The 23,044-nt window shown below is 32.8% G+C and overlaps 1 protein-coding gene across 1 annotated transcript; it reads right to left on the bottom strand.

Annotated features, from left to right (window-relative positions):
* Positions 1–300: 300 nt before the first annotated feature.
* LOC111883601 (cytochrome b-c1 complex subunit 7-2, mitochondrial) lies at positions 301–3,594 on the bottom strand. The gene is made up of 4 exons (XM_023879928.3): positions 3,405–3,594; positions 3,115–3,272; positions 2,876–2,923; positions 301–517 (listed from the first exon to the last, which is right to left on the bottom strand). Exons 1-4 carry the CDS (start codon positions 3,496–3,498, stop codon positions 449–451), a joined length of 369 nt encoding a protein of 122 aa, XP_023735696.1. The 5' UTR covers positions 3,499–3,594; the 3' UTR covers positions 301–448.
* Between the last annotated feature and the right edge of the window lie 19,450 nt (positions 3,595–23,044).

Genomic DNA, 23,044 nt, shown 5'->3' with positions numbered 1-23,044 from the left:
TACTGCTTCAGAAGAAATTACAACTTTTGTAGTAATTTGAAGTATATAATAATGTATTTTTTGAGTAAAAAACAAAACAAAAAAAAAAAAAAAAAACAAAAAAAAAACCCTGTATTAAACAGAAAATTATCAACCTTATTATTTATTTATTTTATGAAATTAACCCTCTAACAAAAATATCCAATTTGAAGGCTGAGCAAATTTAATAGTAAAAATGAATATTAAAAAAAATAAAAATAAAAAAAAAAAAAAACAACTCAATGTTTACATGCCAACTCACATGTATAAGACGTACAAATATTAACCACAAACAACATGCAGTAACGTGAATTACCAATAAAGAAAAATTATTATTGTTGCCAAAACAACAATGTTGAAATCAAAATAAAAAGGAATGTTGTCTCACTCCCCTTAACAATCCACTTATTTTTAAAAATAAAAAAAGAAACTAGGGCAAAGTACGCTGCTGAAGAGGCAACGCTCCCAGAGCTTCACGTTCTGCTTTCTCCCTCTCTACCTGTAATAAAACAAAATAGTTCATATCAGCAAAAAACAATCAAGCTTATAATACACAACTTTTATAATGTTCAATCAAGCTTATACATGATGCATTATTAGTTTATGGCCTATTGGCTTTGCTTTTCTAGTTTTCTCATCATAAAATTGTGATCAGTTGTTACTAGTATATGTATACGAATTATGTATATGTATGTTTATGTTACCTCTATGTATATATAAATTTATGTTGTGCTTTTCTTAGTATGATTTTATGATCACTTATGATCAATGATAGCTGCTAATCAACTAATGAACACAATCACAATAGACCTGTATATTTAGTTTTTGAACTTTTAACAGGTCCATTCTTACTTCTTAATATGCATATTACTACTTAATACTTGGTGCTTTCATCTCGGGGCCAAAATAGTTTCAATCATTATTTGGAAGTTTTTATAATACATCGTAAAACCACCTATCAATTTCACGATAAACTTTATGCCTTAGATACTTTCAACATACTTCATTAATGATTCATTGTCTCCCTTTCTTCCTACCATTTTACCTTTGAATGCTTTTGTGGATTAAGAGTGAAGTACATATCCTTTGGAACTTTTTTCCTTCATCTTTTAGAAGGGGGCATCTTGCTATTACCATCACCTATTTCAACATCTTCCTCATCAACACCATAGGACCTTTTTGCCTTACTGTTTTGGGCGTGTTTTACACAAAAAGTTTGGGAGCTTTTTAGCTTCTAGCATTTGACAAAATGCTCTGTTTTGAACAAAAAGTCTAATATGGCACTACAAGCTTTTAGCATTTAGTTTAAACAAAATGCTACCAGTTGCCAACTTCCTGCTACCAGCTACCAGATAGTTTTGTCAAACACATCCTTTACCGTTTCATTTCTAATTGACGATTTACTATTCACTGAGGTTTAATTAAACCTACATTGTTTATTTAAGCCTTAACTAAACCTATTTGCTTGGGCCAACTAAACTAAAAGCCCAACTTAAGCGTTGCTTAGCGCATCAAGAAACATGACACGAAAAGCGAAGCTCAAGGGCGATTAACGTAATCAAAACGCTCAACATGGTGTGAAACGACAGACCACATATTCGAATACAATGGTGTTGAAAAAGAAGATGTTGAAATAGGGAAGGTAGTAGCAAAATGCACATCCCAAAAAACCAACGAAGAAAGATCCTATGGACACGTATTTAACTCTTAACCCACACGAAGCAGTTAAAGGTAGGAAGGAAGAGAGACAGCAAACTATCAATGAAGTATGTTGAAAGGATCTAAGGCATAAAGTTTGTAAGATTGAGAGGTGGTTTTACGATACAGGTAATGTATTGTAAACTTTTATGTCTTGTTGGAAATCATTTTTGATGAAGGTGTTAATTCTTATAGATTTATAACTTATGAACTTTTATGATGTAGAAACTTCATTCAATGTCACGACATATGATAGTTTCCAAATAATGATTAATGCTATCGGACATTTTGGTCAAAAGGAAATGCACCAAGTATGAATGAGTTAAATGTACTCATACTTGATCAAGAAGTAAAGGTTGTTCAAAATAATAAAGAATGGACAGAAAAAAGGTCATTCAATATTATAACGTGATTCTATAGTTCAAAAATATATCAACTTCACTTGATATTTCTGATGTTTAAAAGGATGCGGATTTGTTGTTTCGTGTTCTTGAGAGGGGGGGGCTATGCTTTTAAAACCAATAACCAATATTCATTTGAAAAACATTGCTATCAGGATGTTTTGAAACATTTATCTTTGTTAAAAATAATCAAATGCAACTTTTTCATCATAAAAAGGTAAAAAACAAACTTGTCATACAAGTCCATTGCCATAGAAACAGTCATCGTGAAAATTGAGCACCTTAAAAGTAAAAATTTTACAGTTATACTGTCATAAAAAATAACAAAATAACAAAAAACATGAAATCATGGAAACAAAATAACATGAAAAAATTGGTGACAATAAAACATAGTTGGATTTTAAAAGGCTGATCATTCTAAATTATAGCCACGTGTGAAAAAAAAGTGATGCCTTAGGAGTACACGCCTTACAATTACAAACATTGTCTTCAAAAGCAAAGTTTGACAGAACCATGTTTTCATACTCTATAATAACTCACTTTTAAGGGTTTGACAACAATCAAAATGGTATAAATAGGTAACATAAACACCTTATTTTTATTAATATATAAATGCAGAAGTCATAAAGCAGAAATCGCAGAAGAACATTTCATAAAATTTTCAGTAAGTCAATTAAACATCCTTATCAATCCTGTGAGTAGGGAATACTTATACTGGTTATAGACAAAGCATACAATCAATTAGCAAAATTACTTACCAGGGCTAGCATGTCAGTTAGATAGCTCCTAAAGGGCGTCTGTTGAGCCTGTAACAATCAAAGAAATACATCAAAATCAGAACTTTTTTCTTGTGTTCGATTTACCCAAAACAGTTATTGGATGTTTCAAAATATAAAGATAAATAAAACAACTGATCTATTGATAAAATCGTATTGTAAATAGCAAAACAAAATCGATTTCACGCACGACAATCAACTAATAATGAACAGAAATGAACCTCTAGATCTTTAGGAAGGTACTCGTGTTTCATGGAGAGATCCATAGCGCGTAAGATTCGCTGGTTTCTAGCATCAACAATCTCACGAGGCAGCCTTGCAAGAGCTTCCTTTATATCAAGAGATTCCATCGGATCGTACAAATCGTCATATCGCAACCCTAATTTGTCATCAATACCACCACAGAACAACATCAAAACATCGTAATATACTAAAATCCCCAACCAAAATCACAGCAATTACAAATCCTGAAAGAGTACACGACAAATTAACAAAAAACCTAGATACTGACCGTATTTGCGAAGGCGATTGGCGATGGTTTTCTTGTGTAAAGCAGCGAACCAATTTTTCTGCGGATTCAAAATCGCTTTCACCAAGCTCGCCATTGAATTGATTTCAAATCTTCCCACACAGAGACTTCCCTTTTGCCTCCGGCTCCGATCTTTCGAGACTGCTTCTATGCTCGAAAGCTACGTTGATCGTAACTTGTTAGACCGAAAGGCTGAACAATAGCGGATAGCCGTTCGATTCCCTCAGGCCCCAGGCCTCAGGCTCAAGGGCCCAAAAGATCTTAGCCCAAAACCCCCGTCCGAATTACCCATATTACATGTGAAGTTAGTTGAAAATGTATGTAATCACCATGAAAAAAAAATTATTACAAAAGTTTGTAAATACTTTTTGAAAAATCTACATGAACTTTGAAAAAGTTTCTCCAATAGTTTTTGAGAACCTTAAATTGATGTTTGGTTTGAAAAAGCTCAGGTTGTTAATGTTCTTAGTTGCAATAAACTTACTATTATAATATAATATTTTAGGAAACAAGAAAATATGTGATATGAGGCGTCATAGTTGGTTGTCCAACTCGGTGAACATAGGTTGGATGTGAATATGGGATCAAGGAGGTGAGCAAAACTACTGATGAAGATATTGATTATTGTAAGAATACGGTCTAATATGTTTAACAAGGATAGTTCTCGGGTTTTTGTGTTTTTTATTAACTTAGGTGGTAAGGTTTGAGTGCATGTTATCTGACTTTGACCTTACTGATTTTATTTTTTTTACGGTACTTTCTAATATCTATCTTAAGGTCGTATATAAGAAACATTAATTATGACAAATATTATTATAATTAAATGTAAAATTTATAAATTATAAGGAATATTATCATAATTAAATCAAAAATACATTAATAATCTCTATAATAAATACATTTTAACATTTAACTATGGTAATATTTATCATAATTAATGCTTCTCATATGTACCCTTAAAGCACGCATTAGAAAATTCTTATATATATATATATATATATATATATATATATATATATATATATATATATATATATATATATATATATAGAGAGAGAGAGAGAGAGAAAGAGATATGTTCAAATGTTTCTACTATGTATTGTATGCATGTAAAATTGATTGTTGACCAATCATTTTACTTATTTAAAGAAAGTAATTAATACATATTAAATACTAAGGGTGTAATTAATATTCATTATACCTTCAATATTAAGTACTAGTTGTGAGACCCGTATATTATACGGGTTAATTAAAACAAAATGTTAATATAAACGATTAAATGGAAATTTTATTTGAATTTGAAATTTAAAATAACTGAAAATTATGAGAAAAAACATGCATAAAATAAATAAATTAAAATTATGTGTTTAGTTATCAGATTTGTGTACTAAACGGGTAAATTATAACAAAATGTTAAACACAAAGGTTTAAACTGTAAATTTATTTGAATTTGAAATTAAAATTTAGAAATTGAAATTTGAAATTAATAGTCATTAAGATAAGTTTAATTTATGGAAACTAAATTAATAATATATTGAAAATGAAAAATGAAGTAAATGACAAGTGGAAAATAAATATATCTCAAAATTATGACAAAATGACATGTGGTCAATTGAATGGAAGAATGACAAGTGGCAAAATCATTCTTATTTATTAGGATAGATGTATTGACTAATTTCTTAAAATAATTAAAATGATTGGTCCGCAATCAATCTTCCATACACACAATATATAGTTAAAACATAATAACCTAACCATATATATATATATATATATATATATATATATATATATAGAGAGAGAGAGAGAGAGATATATATATATATATATATATATATATATATATATATAGGTTCAAATGTTTCAATAAGTATTGTGTGCCTCTAACAACCAATCGGAATTAAGCAAAAATAAATTCAATAATAAATTATAAAAAGGTATAATAGTAATCTTAGTTATGATAAATATGGTAAATAATTAAAATATTTAATGACCTCTAAATATGGAAATTAAGTTTGTAAACCCTAAAAAAATCACCGAGAAACCCCTTTATCACAATCCTTCATAGTCAAATTAAACATCAATTACGAATAATTGGCATCCTCCCCTTCAAAACTTAACCCACCGACTGATGTCCAACCCTAACGCAATCGATTGTGGCTTATTTCCCCAACCGACAACAAGGTCAGAAGCACACGACCATGTGTGGCCTTTAACGAGTTGTTCTAACTTCATCTCAAATTCGATTTGTTTCTCTTTTGAACGAAATAGGGTTTACAAATTGAAACTCTGATTCGTCATTGCTTAATCCAGGTCAAATTTGTTTCCTCATTTTTGTTTTTATTAAGTGATTTTGAGATTTCAAGAATAAACTCCTAAATCAATGTGAGCATATGATCTTGAAACTTAGGAGATTCGAGTACTCCTGTCTCTATTTCATTTGACTTGTCAACTTTTGGTGATAAGTCCCACAAAGAAGAGGCTGATTTCATACTCTTAATTGACAATTCTAGTGTTTTTATTCTATTCTAATACATATGTGTTTAATTTATCTGATGAGAACATCAGGTTCCTTACCACTGGGGCGGATGATGCTTAGGTTTTGACCCGAAAGAGTGTGGACGACCCGAAAGAGTATTGTTCTCAGACTTTATCCTCATACAACTTCATCATGTTGTTCTTTATCTTATCATATTCATAATATGGAATGGTATAGAACAAACATTTTTCATCTTTCTTGGATTTTAGCCTTTTGAAACTGTCATGCCTCTTTTCTACTTCACCTGTTAATCTAGTCTAGTGTTGGTCTAATGAGGTCTTTATTTTCCTTATTTTGACTTTGTTTATGATTAGTTATTCCATAAACATGATGATTTAATTTGATTTTTTTGAATTAATTTCATACTCTTGATAATACAAATTCTTTAAGAGTATTGAAAACCATTTTGGGAAAATATTTACAGTACAATCTTGCAAAATAATATGTTTTTTAGGATTACATTCTATTAGATTAAATTATAATTATTTAATGTGTAATACATTCTGTCAGAATTTATAGTTTTTATTCTCTTAGAATGCACATACTTTTTAATATTTTTGTTGACATATCATCAAACATTTATAATCTTTCCAAGAAAAATATTGAACAATTTCCTAGCCTTAATTTATGTTTTATTCCATAAATTTTGATAATCGTAGCTACAATATATATCCAGTTTGTAGATTATGGGATACAAAAGTCCATATTCTGTCTACTGTGATGAAATTCGAGGAATGAAACTTTGATAATTGGCATCGAAAGACAGATGATTCATTCCTTAAGAATATTATGCAACAAGTATATTATTCTGTTAGAATATTCAACAAAGAATGTTATATTTTGATATAATATATTCTATGTATTCTGTCAGAATATATTCTATGTATTCTACCAGAATATATAAAGTGATAGTCAATTGCAAATAACATGTTTTTAACCATTTTTAGTTTTTGTTGTATTTATGATAGGAATGGCTGGAAGAATGCGTTGAAGACCTAATAGAAATAATTTGAAAAATGAATAAAGTTTGATCATACTCACATTTTAATAATGTTGTTATTTGTTAAGAATTTTATTCATTTTTGTTGATATTCTTTTAGAATATGTATAATTATATTAAAACGTATAAGATTTTTAGTTTGTAATAATATGTATGAATTTGTATTTAAGTTCAGATGTATAAGTATATATTAAAATGTTGTTATTTTTCAACCTCTGATTCAAGAATTTTGTTATTCTTTAATAATATTCTAATAGAATAACATTCTATCAAAAAAAATATTCTGACAGAATAAAATCTGTTATATTTACAAATAATGTTATAACTAAAATTGAATTAAAAAATTAAGATTTTTAAAATTAGGAGAATTAATTATCCCTAAAAATCCGAAAATTTCCTTTTATAATTGTAGTTAATCGTCCAAAATACTCTTTTGCTAAAATTTGTGTGATTATATGGTACATACTATCACATTGTAATATTATACACTCTCAAATCATGTCCATTGATTAATTTCATCCATTGATCCATATTTGTTCTTTCTGACACACAATAAATTGTAAAACAAAATAACCTAAGCTTATATATATATATATATATATATATATATATATATATATATATATATATATATATATATATTTAGCTTACATATTTACAAATAAATATTATATATTGATAAAACATCACATGTTCCCGTATATGTTTATTTTTTAATATGTGTAGGTTATTATTTACACTTTTAAAAAAAATATATCATGTATGACTAATTTAACAAATTGGATTTATTATAAACTAGCAGAAAAACCCGGGTTTCGTCCCCGGTCGTTTTTTATGTTTTTTTATAAAAAAAAATGTAAACGTTTTTACTGTAAGAACCAAAAGTGTAACATCCGGATTCTCATGTATCTTGTTTTAAGTATTTTCGTTAAAATTTATAGAGGGACTCGGCGAGTAAGCGCTCAGATTCGCCGAGTGGAATCGCACATTGCCAGCCTGGATTAATGAGTGGACTCGGCGAGTCCGCGTTGTTAATTGAAGCCCTAATTTTCGGGGCTTGTGCCCTATTTAAAGGCCCTTATGGCTGTCATTTACGGCCACCTTGCTCCAGAGAAACCCTAGAGATAGAGAGGAAAGGCTTGAGTGCAAGAAAGGACTTATAATCTTCATTTTTAGGGTGCTTTTGCTAGAGAAAGAAGAGAGGATCCATCTAAAGTGAGAAGGGAGCTTGGATTGAGCTGTTCATCTTGAGAGTTCACCTTTGGAGGTATAATCCTTTCTATTTCGTGTTGATATGATAGATTCCATGATTTTAGGGTTTTTATCTCCCTTTTTTTTATGAGATCTAGGGAGTATGAGGTCTCCTTTGTGTTGATGATATCATATTTGGGCCTTGAGAGGTCCATAGAGTCACTACCCTCTAGCTTTTTGCAAGCAAGTAAGCAATTGGAGACTAGGTTGCCATTTCTAGAGTTAGTTCTCCATTTGAGGCTTGATATGGGTTGCATGCACGTAAAGGTTGCACCTTTACGTGACTTTTGAGTGTTAGAAGGATGGATCTACTGTTTGGTGAAGCAGATCTAGCCTCAAGAGATCTTTTGAGAGTTTTCATGGGAGAAACTCGCCGAGTCCATAAGAGACTCGACGAGTCGAGTCGGGTTGCTCCGAGACTCGCGACCTGTGATGGCCCGGAGAGTATAGGGTTGACTCAGCAATTCAAGAGAGGACCAAGGGCGAAGAGAGCAGGCGTGTACTCGCCGAGTCACCCTAGTGTACTCGGCAAGTCCGGTCAATGCTGACCATTGACTTTGTTGACTATTAGGGTTTAGTCAGTGGTTGGACTTATGAGTCACTAACGAGGTAAGATGGTCTTTTACCCTTCTTAGAGGATTTATAGAGAGGGGTTAGCCTAGCCTTTAGAAGTTGTATTAATTAGAGTAACTATTTTTTGAATAGGCAAAGGCTAGTGCAGTATTTCAGAGTTCGAGATTTACCGAGTTACCTGAGGTGAGTCTTCTCACTATACTTTACCTGGAGTGGTAATTAGAGTTATGAGACAGAGTATTTGTATGTTCTTGCATGATGTGATTTCTATGTGCTTTATGCTATGTATGTTATAGAGTTTACAAAGTTAGGACCGGAAGGTCCACAGAGTTAGGGCCAGAGGGCCTACAGAGTTATGGGACTGGAGAGTCCCCACTGAGACACATTGACCAGAGGGTCAAATAGAGTTATTGCCTCGAGTGGCTAATATGTGTTGTGTGTGGTATTTTGGGGAACTCACTAAGCATTTATGCTTACAGTGTTGTGTTATGTATTTCAGGTACCAGTGAGGATTACGGGAAGGCGCCAGCTTGATCGTTACACCCACGAGGAGTTTTTATATTTTGATCTTGGGATGTGATGTTATGTTTTGACTATGTGATACAATGGTGTTTTTATAACGATTATGAATGAAAATGTGTTTTATATAATGTGAAAAATTATTTTGAAATTTTGGGTGTTACAAAAAGTGTTAAAATGGTTAAAAAATTAAAGAGGTTGGAATTAATAATTTTTTAGAAAATGGACCAAAGTTGTCAATTCCTTAAAGTTTTGTGGTCAAACTTTGAATATTAAAAGGTTCCTAAAAAATGTAAAATTTTTTATTGAAATGACCAAAAGTGTCAAAATGACTAAAAAATAAGAGACAAAATTGACAAAAAAACATGCAAGTTACTATTCATAAGAGAACAAAGTTTTAATATATATAAATTTAAGTTGATTTTAGTAAAAATAAATAAATAAATAAATAAAACTCAAGGAATGATAAGTTTTGAATCGGTCTTCTCACGATTTTTATACATACTATATCGGTTATTTTTCTATTGAACCCGGTTTTTTTCTTAAACCGACCCTAGTTGGCGAACAACATAGGTTTCTATTATAGACTCGTCACTGGTTGTCGATTGTTTTAACGGGTTATCGAACCTACTTTGATACCATAAAAATTATTATGGATCTATAACTTGATTTTCATTAAGCGATATAAGTTTAAATAGGCTCCTGATAACAATATTCAACAGCTAGCAAGACTAAAAGATAAATATCAACACTAAACAATAGGGATAAACTAAACAAGAGATAACTATAGAATTTCAATAGATTCACCCCATTACAATTTAGTTAGTGAGTTGCTTGATAGTTTTAATGTTATGTATAAGTTGCTATTTTTTTGTTACAATGTTGTGGTATAGTTGGAAATAGATGCTTGGCAATAAGAAATTGAAGATAGATGTGTTATTTGATCTTATAGTTCTTAATTTGTATTGTTGGTTTGTGTTTAGATTTTGTAAATCGAAGGTTATCGGGGTTAAGTGGATGCAAAACTTATGATGTTAATTTCTTTGTAATTTTTCTAACACCTTTCTAGTTTTTTAATATAATTAGTCCGTTAAAAAACATAGATTTTATAGGTATTATTTTTATTGTTAAAGTGATGTGCCAATCCACTATCTTATAGCACAAATTAAAATAATATATAAAAAAACAAGTATCCAACAAACAGTACTATCAGAGTATGAGTCTGCCATTAATGTAGACCATAATATATAAAATTTGATCTCATTTATACCATCAACAATATGAATGTGGTCTTCCCACTTAAATGGTAGACCATTTCTCCTTTATAATTGGCATGTTGAAGGTTGCTTAAATCCAACTAACAAATAAAAAAGAAAGTCCAAAACCAATCCGTTGACAATGATTATGTCAAAAGAAATTTAATGCAACAAATAAGGAAACTATGCAAAATAATATGTTGTATTTTAAATGTTAATAAGGAAAAAAAAAGACACAAATTCAATTCAATAGATAGGAAATTGAGCAAAATAGTCAACTACATTTTTAATGTTAAAAAACAAAACATAAAGCACAATTAATTAGATAGTTGTCTAAAATGTCAAAAAAAAAAGATATATCTAAATAACAAAACTAAGTCCTTTAGGTATACCGAACACGAGACACTCGTTGTGGTCAAGTGACATCTAAGCCACAATTGTATACACTATCCTCGGGGTGTTCTTGTGCAACCATTGTTGGCCGTCATCTTGTTTACGATGAAAGAAGACGGCCAATGAGAAAAGTTGGTAAAATTTATGACTAGTCATTAGTTGAACGATTCCGATATCAAAAAATCAAACTTTTTTAAAATCTTACCTATATATATACTGAAGGTTACTTGGTTTGGATGGATGCAAAATTCTATAATATCAATTTTCTTGTAATTTTTCTAACACATTTCTAGCTTTTTAATAAGATTCGGATGTTAAAAATAGTATATAAAAAACAGGATCCAACAAATCAAATCTATTATATACCCAACCAACAAATTAACCCTACTTTATATCCAACAAACATTATTATGAGTCTTTCCATTAATGTGGACATAATATATATAAATTTTGATCTCATTTATATCATCAATAATTTGCATGTGGTCTTCCCTCTCAAATGGTGGACCAATTCTCCTCTATGATTGGCATGTTGCAAGTTGCCTAAATCCAACTAACAAAACTAACAAATAGAAAAAAAGTCCAAAACCAATCCATTGACAATGTTTATGTGATAAGGCACAAATTCAATGCAACAAATTGGAAGTTGTGCAAAATGATCGGCGCATTTTTAATGCTCATAAGGAAAAACAAAGACAAAAATTCAATGCAAATTGAGCAAAATAATCAACTATAATTTTAATATAATTAAGAAAAACATAAGGCACAATTAATTACTTAGTTGTCTAAAATGTCAAAAAAAAAAGATAAACCTAACATAACTAAGATATTTGGGTATACAGAGCTTGAGAGCTCGTCGTGGCCAGGTGACATCCAAGCCACGGTCATGTACACCACCTCGGAGTTGTCTTTGTGCAACAATCGTTTGTCTGTCATTGTGTTTTCCACGAAAGGGAATGGCAAATGGAAAGGGTTGGTGTAATTTCATGCATTTGACTAGCTGTTGAGTTGAATGGCTTCGATATAGAAAATAAAATCAATTTATTTACAAATTTACCACTTCATTACATTATTACACATATACATACATTTTTCCAACTTACTTCTTCCACCATAGAACAAAATCCCAACACCCCACCAACAAACCGAAACTAGAATCTTGACTGACCGTTTTCATTGGACACTCCGTAACGTCAATATTTGCGTTAAGAGTCACCACAAGATGGTTTCATGAACTTGCTCCAAATCTCCCATATCCCATAAAAACTACATTTCACACAATTTTTTTCCAACAACATTATGGGTCTACTTTCATATACCAACAACCTTTTTAATAACAACCACAACCCTCACAACTATAACCAACATTGGATTATCTCGATGTCGTAATGGAAACACAATTCGATCAACCAAGACAAACGAAGAAAAAATGGACAAAACTAAAACCGGGCAAACGGCACCAAGGGTTGGACGGAAAATGAAGAAATCAATTTAGCAATGGCTTGGATTTCGCCTACACAAGATCCCAACAAAGGATAAAATTTATACATTTCATATTAAAAAAATACTGAATTTCTAAATTCACGGTAATTTCAATAAATGTCAAAAACGTACGACCATTTAGGGGTGAGCATTTGGACCGAACCGGACCGGCTCTTGGACCGGACCAACTATGGATAATATTGTGGACCGTGGACCGGACCGGATGAGTCGTGTCCGTGTCCGTGTCCGGGTTTTCCGGTTCTTGGACTCGTTTGGACCGGTACAACTTTAATTGCATAGAGTACAAGTCGTTAAAAGATGTTTTTGGGTTTGATAGAACTCATTAAAACGAATATGTTATTGGGTTTGATACGACATAACTTGTAAAAATGATTACGTTTCCGTTTCATGCATAGAGTACAAGTCGTTAGAATATGTTTTTGGGTTTGATAGAACTCGTTAAAACGAATATGTTATTGGGTTTGATACGATATAACTTGTAAAAATGATTACGTTTCCGTTTCATGCATAACTAATCTACCTTGATGTTAGAATATTATAACTTGCAAAATTAATTTTCCAAATAAAAGCAACTAACATATAAATCAAGTTCACCATGATCCCTTTCATATGATTTATCTTTCAAAGATACATAAAATTCATAATTATAGTCTAAAATAATAGTTAAAAAATTGAAATATTTTAGTTTTGATAGCTTAACTTTGAAGGATTGTAACTCACTGAATATAATACCAAAATCAACAAAATTATAGTCTAAATTCATCTACAAATTGTAAACTAAATGTTTGAAAAAACCTCAGGTCAATCCGACTTAAAACGAATGAGTTATGATTGTTTAAAAAGTTTCACAGATTACAAAATTTTAAAAATCTTGCTGAAAACCTGAATTTTTTTAGTTTTGATAGCTCAACTTTGAAAGACTGTAACTCATTGAATATAATACCAAAATCAACAAAATTATAGTCTAAATTCATCTACAAACTGTAAATTAAACTTTGAAAAAAACCGCGTGTCAATCCGACTTAAAACGAATGAGTTATGGCTATTTAAAAATTTCCATAGATTACAAAGTTATAAAAATATTCCTGAAAAGCTGAAATTTTTCAGCTTTGATAGCTCAACTTTGAAAGACTGTAACTCATTGAATATAATACCAAAATCAACAAAATTATAGTCTAAATTCATCAACAAAATGTAAATTAAACATTGGAAAAAACCGCATGTCAATCCGACTTAAAACGAATGTGTTATGGTTGTTTAAAAAAATTCACAAATTACAATTTTTTTTAACCGGTTCTAAACCCGGTAAAAACCGGACCGGACCGGGAAAAAAACCAGACCGGACCGGGATGGATTCCTAGAACTGAGAACCGGCCCGGGGGTCCAAAAAAACGGTCTGATCCGGTCCGGTTCGGTCCACCGGTCCAAATGCTCACCCCTACGACCATTTGCCCATATTCCTAATTATCACGCAAGCCATTTAGTTAGTGTTCCTGTATTTTATCACTTCTACATCATTTACTTTACCATATAGTATTTTAAGCTTGAATTAAATAATTAAATTTGAATAACATTACAAGATTATATTTATTATATATTAGATGTGAGACTTGTGTATTATACAGATTTATTAAAAATAAAATTTAATATAAAATTGTAAACATCACGTATTTTTAAATAATATTTTTACATAAATACAAAAGATATAATGAGTATAAAAAATATTGACATTTTAAAAAATGATGCTTGATATAATAGTGATTTAAAATTTAACTCTAGGAAATTTCAAAGAGGAAAGAAAAAACGTAGAACACTTATTTTGAAATTTAATAGATTGGTCTATCTTACATATATAAATTCTCATTAAGATGTAGATTTTTAAATTTAAGAAAATGAAAAGTGAAAAAAGAATCAAAAAATCTTAGAAAAATGAGGTGTGTCAAACTCAATGAGAAGATTACATCGGTAAAAAACGATTTCCATTTATTAGGATACATAACTAAACGATTTAAGTTGTAAATAGACAACCATGACAGGTGGTAAGGATGGTCAAGAGGAGCTTGTGCATAGGGCTCATTTTTTGAAGGGGTCATTTTTTTACTATATTCAGCCCAAATCTTAATGCAAAGATAGTCATTTTTTAACTATATTCAATTTCAGCCCAAATCTTAAAAATAATAGTTTGTGTATTTTAATTTGTTACACATTATGGCTAGGAGTCTTTTTCTTCCTTTTGTCCTAAACATTTGAATCCTCGAGACCGACCCTATAGACAATATAATTAGTGAGTAAAAATGACTTTAATCCTTCAATTAAAACTTGTTCTGAATGAGTTAATATTAAAATAATGAAATGATAGTTGAAAATATGAGAAAATGTCTTTACAGTGATGAACGAACTCGGTCCAAAATGTTGATTCGGTCCAAAGGAAAAACATGCTTCGCTGGGCGGAATGAAGAAAAAGACACACTTTGCCATCTACTAACGACCCTCCTTCACTTCTCCTTGACGACGCATATTCAACCACGTAAGGTTTGAAAATGATTTCAATATTGAAAACCAAAGCCGAAATCGTTTGGTTTTTGTCGATCATATTCTTCATGAATCATTTGATGCCAAACCTTTGCATGAATCGTTGATGGTAACTTAGTGATCAGTTTTTGTCAACCACCTTATACCTACATTCGATAGAAATTGAGGGAGAAAAAGAGACAACAATAAGAAGATGAAGTTCTATAAGAAATTAGAGATGTTTCCCATTCTTAATTACTATTTCCTTGGGATATTAGTGTTAGATTAGGTGTCTAAATCATTAACTAAATTATTATAAACTTAAATTATTAGTAAAGTCCTTTTGGGTTGCCCTCAAACCTAGTAAGAGACTGGAATGTTATTTGGAGAGAGAGACTGATTTATTAATTTATTATATGATTAATAAATTAACTATAAATCAAAATAAATAATTTATTAATTTGTGAATAATATATTAATTCGAAATTATATTGTTTAATTATAAATTAATCAGAATTAATTTTGGAATTAATTTGAATAATTAAAAGTAAAAGGACTAAAAGTGTCAATGTCCAAAAGTTAAACATTGACTGATTATAGAACCTCCTTAGGAGAGGGGATGTGACAATCGTCAACTTTGGTAAAGCAAAGTCAACAAAAGTCAACCATGTCAACTTAACTCGTATTAGAATTTTAGGAGAAATGTGATATTCCCTAATGTTCCTAATGTTACTAATGTGTTATTGGCAAGTTATAATTCAAAGTAACTCTCTTTTTACCAGTTATTGAATATAAACCCTAATTAGGTTTAATAACGGAAAATTTTGATAATTCAATTATATATTAATTAGGTATAAATAATTTTCATAACACAATGTAGTTGAGTTCATAAACCGTATACTACATGACAAATTCATAACAAAGATTACATATTCAGATTTTTGAGGAATTCGTCACCAAATGCGGCGGATTCTATACCCGACTTAAACACTCAAACTTTAATGAAAAGAATTAGGAATCATCCCAACTTTCGTGTAATGCCTTATTATTTTTAATGTTAATGATTTTTATAATAATTTGAATTTAGATGATTCAAATTAAGTAATTATACATCATTTTTACCACACTTTTTATAAAAGTCACCAACTTTTATAAAAATTACTCACTCTTTTTATAAAAATAAACTAAGAAAACCATTTTTGTTTTATATGATTATTGCACTTTTATAAAGTATTATTATAAAATTTAAAGAGACACACTTGAATATTTAATTCAAGAAACCATACCCTACTATCTCCCCCCACCTCCCTCCATCTCTTCCCTTTACTTTCGGCTGAAACCCTTCCCCCTCATCCCATTTTCTTCATTTGTTCATCTCCTTCCTCAAAAACAAGATCACTCTCTCAAGATTAATTTTCGTAAGTTGGTTCTTAATCTTTTGGTAAGTTTTTCCTTACTAATCTAGTGATTCTATATATATATATATATATATATATATATATATATATATATATATATATATATATATATACACACTAGTTTTGTTACAATTACACACATTCATGTGTGTCAATATCCATAGGATCTTTCAATCTTCAAGTGTTCTTAGCTTGAAATCTTTCATCTTCACCTCTTTATCCACCAAGAAACACACTCAAGGTGAGTTCATACTCCTCATTTTCATCTTTATCCACGTTTTAGGGGGAGAATACAAGTAAACTTGTATAATTGTACAAGTTGTTATACATGCTTACTTTCATGTTGTGTAAAAATGTTATCTACATGCAATGATGTTATTACCTAGTATTATGAAGATTTATGTGTGGTATGTTATTTAAAATACAAATCTATGAAAAATGGAGTATAAACATGATATATATTCTTAAGAAAAATTCATAAAAACAAAACTATAAAAACTAGGGTTTTTTATGAACATAATATAACTTTTCTAGCAAAAATGGTTATAAACAAGTTAGTACACCATTTTTTGGGATGTAAATCAAAATATGTTATTTTGGACATATGTTATGAAACTAGTTATAAATACCAAGGATTTGGTTTTACAAAAAGAAAACCTAAAAATCTATCATTTAATGTAAAAATTGGAGTTTTCTAACAAAAATGGTCATAACCAGGTTATGGTACCACTTTTGTGAGATTTGACCTAAAAGATGTTGTTTTAAACATATAAGGTTAGCTTGACTTAAACTTCAAAAAAAGGTAAAAGTAAATTTTACAAAGTTTATAATTCAATATTTACCATTTGGGGATGTAAAAAGATCCAAAACTAGAAAACTGATTTTATCTTACTAATAGTTCATATACTTGTGTTAGATATATGATATATGTTATTTATGAACATCTAAACATGTTTATATATATATATATATATATATATATATATATAGGTACAACAAAATATTTATAATAAACTGTAATAGGTATAGTTTATGGGTTATTAATACTATTATAACATTTTGGAACAAGACGAATAATTATATAAAAGCATATAATTGTTATACACAATATTAATACTATGGAAAAGTGATATTTACACATACAATGGTTTTCATTACACAAAACGTAAACTTGTTGAAACAATTATGTGAGACAAAGTCTTCACCGTACCTACTAGAGTACACACTAAAGTCCTGAATTATAACTAAAATCTTGGTAAGAGAGCATGATACTTGTGTATAGATCTATACGGGACTGATAATCTCACACCTAAGTTGCTAGCTACAGCTAGACCAGCAGGTTTGGGGTGACAAATGTCTAACATTCTGATACTTGAAGAACGTCGCAGCATGCCCACTTCGGTTTTAGCATGGTTGTAATAACTCACATGGAAAATCAACGATACATTTAGTTTACGGGGTGACATGCGTTCAAATAGTTTTATATCAGAATAAAACTACATAATACTATTTTAGGTATAGAAATACTTATACACTTTTGGTCTTAGGGTTTTTAAGACTACAACTCATTTTTAAGGAAATATTGGATTTTCTAGGAACAAATACTATCATTTTACAAGGAAAGAATTACATATTTTCACATACAAAACTCTTATGAACTCACCAACTTAATTGTTGACACTTTTCAAAACTACTTGTATTCTTAGGAAACCATTAAATAGGTAGTCCCAAGGCTTTTGGGGATGTGACCTTACGACAATGTACTATTCATTTTGTCATCATGTTGTAATTGTTTTTGAAACATACAATACTTGGAAACAATGTAACATTATCAATTATATTTATGATGGTTGTGTTTGCTTTGATCACTATTGTAAATTATGTTGTGATATGGTTCATGGAGTAATCCACCCTTAGACGTTTCCGCCATCCTGGTTTGGGGGTGTGATAGTTTGGTATCAAAGCATTGTTTATAGTGAACTTAGTATATCAAACCATGTAAGATATATAACTATAAATGCAATGGGACTAAAAGTCTCTGACTAAAACATTTTGTACAAGTATACTTTTAAAATATAATGATATTTTTATAAAGTATTAGTACATACCTACATACTAGAACGGTGTCATAACAAGAACAATACAAAAGTAATAAGATAAGTTGAACACTACGAATAGGCCTAGGTAGTTATGTAATCAGATCTAGGATAGATAGAGTTTGATCAACTATATTTGTCCGAGATATGACTAACATGTACTTGGGAATAGTCGTAGTGAACAACAAGTTTAAAACTTACCAACACCCCATACAAAGAAACTCTAGAACCAAACATAAAGTTTAAAAATACTATAGGAGTATTTTATGATACTATAGAACCATACACCTAGACTCCTTATATGCCTCTTATACCTCTATTCTTGCACAGTCGATAGGGCCATATTTCACCTGCCATGAGACCCTTACTTTCCCAATAATGGAAATGGTGGATGGATTAAGGAGGAGCCCGAGAAGCAGGTCGAGGCTGATGCACCAGCCGCTGAGGAGGACCCGGAGGAGGGTCAAGATGAAGATGATGACATTGACGAGGACCTGATGGAGGAGGAATCCAATGTTGATTCTGAGGTCATCAACCCACGCTTTGCCGTCTACAACCTGCATGATCCTATACCCGAGCCGAGCTTTTAAGTATACCGCCATCTAGGTGGTCCATTATGGATGCACACTCCTTATAAGAGGATACCTCCCTTTCGTAGACCTGAGATTTTTTTGACAGGTGTACCACTCCAGGAACCGACACCCTGTTGGGCAGAGGACCTACACAGATGGAGTCGTGAGCATGGCTAGCATCCCCTATACGGTATGTTCCGAGAGTTCTACGACCTTCGTAACGGAGTTTCAGCCGACATGGCTCTCCCTGTAATGATTCGCTGCATTTCGCGCCTTGACGAGCATGCTAGGGTATCTACTATCCAGATCCTAGATATTGGTGCCACTGCTGAGGTCACCGCCACTCGATTTTGTCGACTAGATGAAGACCATGGTCAGACACACATGATTATCTATTGTCTTCTGGAGGATGTCATGACTTCCCGAGCCAAGGTTGGGGAGCTTATGGACAGGCATGCCGACATGGATCAGAGGATGATCGAGGCAGAGGGCCGAGCCGAGGAGGCCAGAGAGGAAACTAGGGAGATGCGAGCATTCATAGCCACACTTCGAGGACCGAAGGATGTCACTCGCCATGAGTAGTGTTTATGCTACTCAACTTTGGTTACAGACTAGGTTTCGTGACTAAGCGTTGGTGCTACTCCCTCATGTATGTAGGTCCGACCCTGCAAATTAGTGATTACACTATTCTAAGGTTCGTTATGCTGCTGATTTTATTTTGGGTTTCAGGTGTATTATAGACCTCCATGAAGGTCAATTTTCCAAAACTATGTACTACTATGAAACATTATCAATGAAATGGTTTGCATTTTATTTCATTGGGTATTACTATTAAGTTCATAAATTGTTATGCAATTGCTTACTTATTATAGTATTTTTTTAAATGATTACAAGTTACAATAAAGGCAAGACATAACCAACATATAGCTGAGATGTTCTCTTTCGATAATATAACTATTATCGAGGACTTACCATCATTCCATATCTAATCCCTATGGCAGAAGAATGCCACCATGCAGAAGTAATCGACATGCCGACGGAACACCAACTCCACAGGTAGACCCCACTATGCTCCAAGACATTGTGGCAGCCGCGGTGGCAACCGCCATGGCACAAATTAGCGTTAATGGAACAAACGGAAATGGAAATGGAAACCAAAACGGAAACGGGAACGAAATTGGGAACGGTGCAAACAGTTCCAATCATGGCGAAAGCCAAGGACACCAACGAGTATGCTCCTACAAGGATTTTATGAACTACAAACCCAAGACTTTTCATGGCGACGATGGTGTCATCACCTTAACGAGATGGTTTGAGAAAATCGAATATGTGTTTGAAGTCTGTTCATGCCTGGATGAATGTAAAGTCATGTAAGCAGCTTGTTCTTTCGCTGACTCGGCCTTATCCTGGTGGAATGGCCATATTAAAACCCTGACTCTCGTCGTAGCCAACTCTATGAGTTAGGAAGATCTAAAGGTCATGATGTTGGAGGAGTACTGCCCGAGAGGCAAAATTCAGAAATTAGAACAAGAGCTTTGGAACCATACAATGACGAGCTTTGATGTGACCACCTATACTACTAGGTTTAACGACATGGCGGTTTTGTGCCACGGTATGGTCACCCCGGAAGACAAGAAGGTGGAGCGCTACATCTGGGGACTATCCCCCAGATTCAAGGAATGGTTGTATCTACTAACCCAACCACCTACGATAGTGCCAAATGTTTGGCACAAAGTCTTGTCAACCACGAAGTTTTCCAGGGAATTATGACACCCACACCTGATCAACAAAAAAGGGGAGATAACAAGCAAAAGTTATAGAACAAGAAAAAGGACCAACCGACTCAAGAGCCTATAAAAAGACTACAAACTATGGCAGTCCATGCATCGCCCCAGCATCGACTAAACAATATGTTAGGAACCTGCCTAAATGCAACCAATGCTACTTCCATCACAATGGAGCTTGCCGAGAGATGCACTACAAAAACTGTAATAGGATAGGGCATACCACTCTATTCTGTAAGGCGCCAGCTCAACTGGCCACCCAAGCCACTAATGATGGGGTGAGTCAGGCATGTTACGGATGTGGGAAGAGTCTTGATAGTGAGGCATGAGGAAGCGATGAAGAACCCCATTCTGGTTATTGGTGCGTTTCTCCTGAATAACTCATATGCATGCATAATTTTCGAGAGTGGTGCAGAGAGAAGTTTCGTGAGCCATAAGCTTAACCACATAGTCAAACAAAAACCCCAATCACTCAATGAAAATTTCACAGTAGAGATGGCTATTGGAAAAATTGAAACCAAAGACATATACACAAGATGCACCTAACCCTAAACAATCACTCCTTCCAAATTAACCTAATGCATGTTACAATAGGAAGCTTTGATGTGATCATTGGCATGGATTCGTTAAGCTCTCACCATGCTGATATCATGTGTTACGAAGGGTTCGTCCGATTTAACTTACCAAATAACGAAACCCTTATCATATATGGTGATAAATCTAACACAAACCTTCGGATCGTCTCTTGCATCAAGGCTCAAAAGTACCTGTGCAAGAAGTACCATGCATTCGTAGCCCATGTTGTTGATGAGAAGAGAGAAGTGAAGGACATCAAGGATATTCCAGAAGTCTGCAATTTCCCTGACGTATTCCCAGAAGACCTTTTGGGAGTACCACCCATGTGACAAGTCGAGTTCAGTATCGACTTGATTTCTGGATCCACCACCATAGCCAAATCACCATATCGATTAGCCCCGATAGAAATGCAGGAATTGTCCAGTCAGCTGAACGAACTGTTGAGTAAAGGATTCATCAGACCAAGTTTCTCACCTTGGGGAGCACCAGTCTTGTTCGTAAAGAAGAAAGATAGATCATTCTGTATGTGCATTGACTATTGGGAGTTGAACAAACTCACCATCAGGAACCAATATCCCCTACCCTCAAATTGACGATATGTTCGACCAACTTCAGGGATCGAGCTACCTCTCAAAAATCGATCTAAGGTTAGAGTCGAGGAGGAAGATATTCCTAAGACGACGTTTAGGAATCATTACGTCCATTACGAGTCCTTTGTGACGCCCTTCGGATTGACTAATGCACCCTCGGTGTTCATGGATCTAATAAACCGCCTATGTCGATCTTAGCTGGATAAATTCGTGATAGTGTTCATCGATGACATACTAATCTATTCGTGAAGTGAGGAAGAGCATAGGCAACACCTGTGAAAATTCTTGGAGACGCTAAGGGCGAAGAAGCTCTATGCAAAGTTTTCAAAATGTGAATTCTGGATTTGAAAGGTGGACTTATTGGGACATGTGGTCATCAAGGAAGGGATACATGCGAATCCATCCAAAATCAAAGCAATTGAAAACTGGGAAGCACCAAGGACACCGACAAAAATCCGCCAGTTTTTGGGCCTTACTAGCTACTACCAAAGGTTCATACATAACTTTTCCAACATCACAAAGCCACTTACTGCCCTGACCCAGAAAAGAGTGACCCCTAACTGGGAGGATAAATAAGAAACCGCCTTCCAGATGCTAAAGCAAGCTTTATGCAGTGCTCTGATCTTGTCTCTTCCAGAAGGAATGAAAGACTTTGTGGTCTACCACGATGCGTCCAAGCAGGGTCTAGGTTGCGTAGTCAAGCAACAGGGAAAGGTCATTGCCTATGCCTCAAGACAACTTAAGAATCATGAGGTCAACTACATCACACACGACCTTGAATTAAGGGCTATAGTGTTTGCTTTAAAGATCTGGAGACACTACCTTTATGGTACAAAGTGTACGATCTTCACTGACCATAAGAGTCTCCAGCACATCCTCAATCAAAAAGAGCTCAATATGAGGCAACAACAATGGGTAGAGTTACTAAATGATTATGAATGCGAAATTCATTATCATCCAGGCAACGCCAACGTGGTAGCAGATGCCCTAAGTCGAAAGGAGTACTCGAGCCGCCGAGTAAAATCATCGACAATGATTATC

The sequence above is a fragment of the Lactuca sativa genome, chromosome 8 (assembly GCF_002870075.4).
Source record: "Lactuca sativa cultivar Salinas chromosome 8, Lsat_Salinas_v11, whole genome shotgun sequence".
NCBI classification, from domain to species: Eukaryota; Viridiplantae; Streptophyta; class Magnoliopsida; order Asterales; family Asteraceae; genus Lactuca; species Lactuca sativa.
Note: the sequence above shows the minus strand (reverse complement) of the source record. Positions and strands in the feature narration are given on the sequence as shown.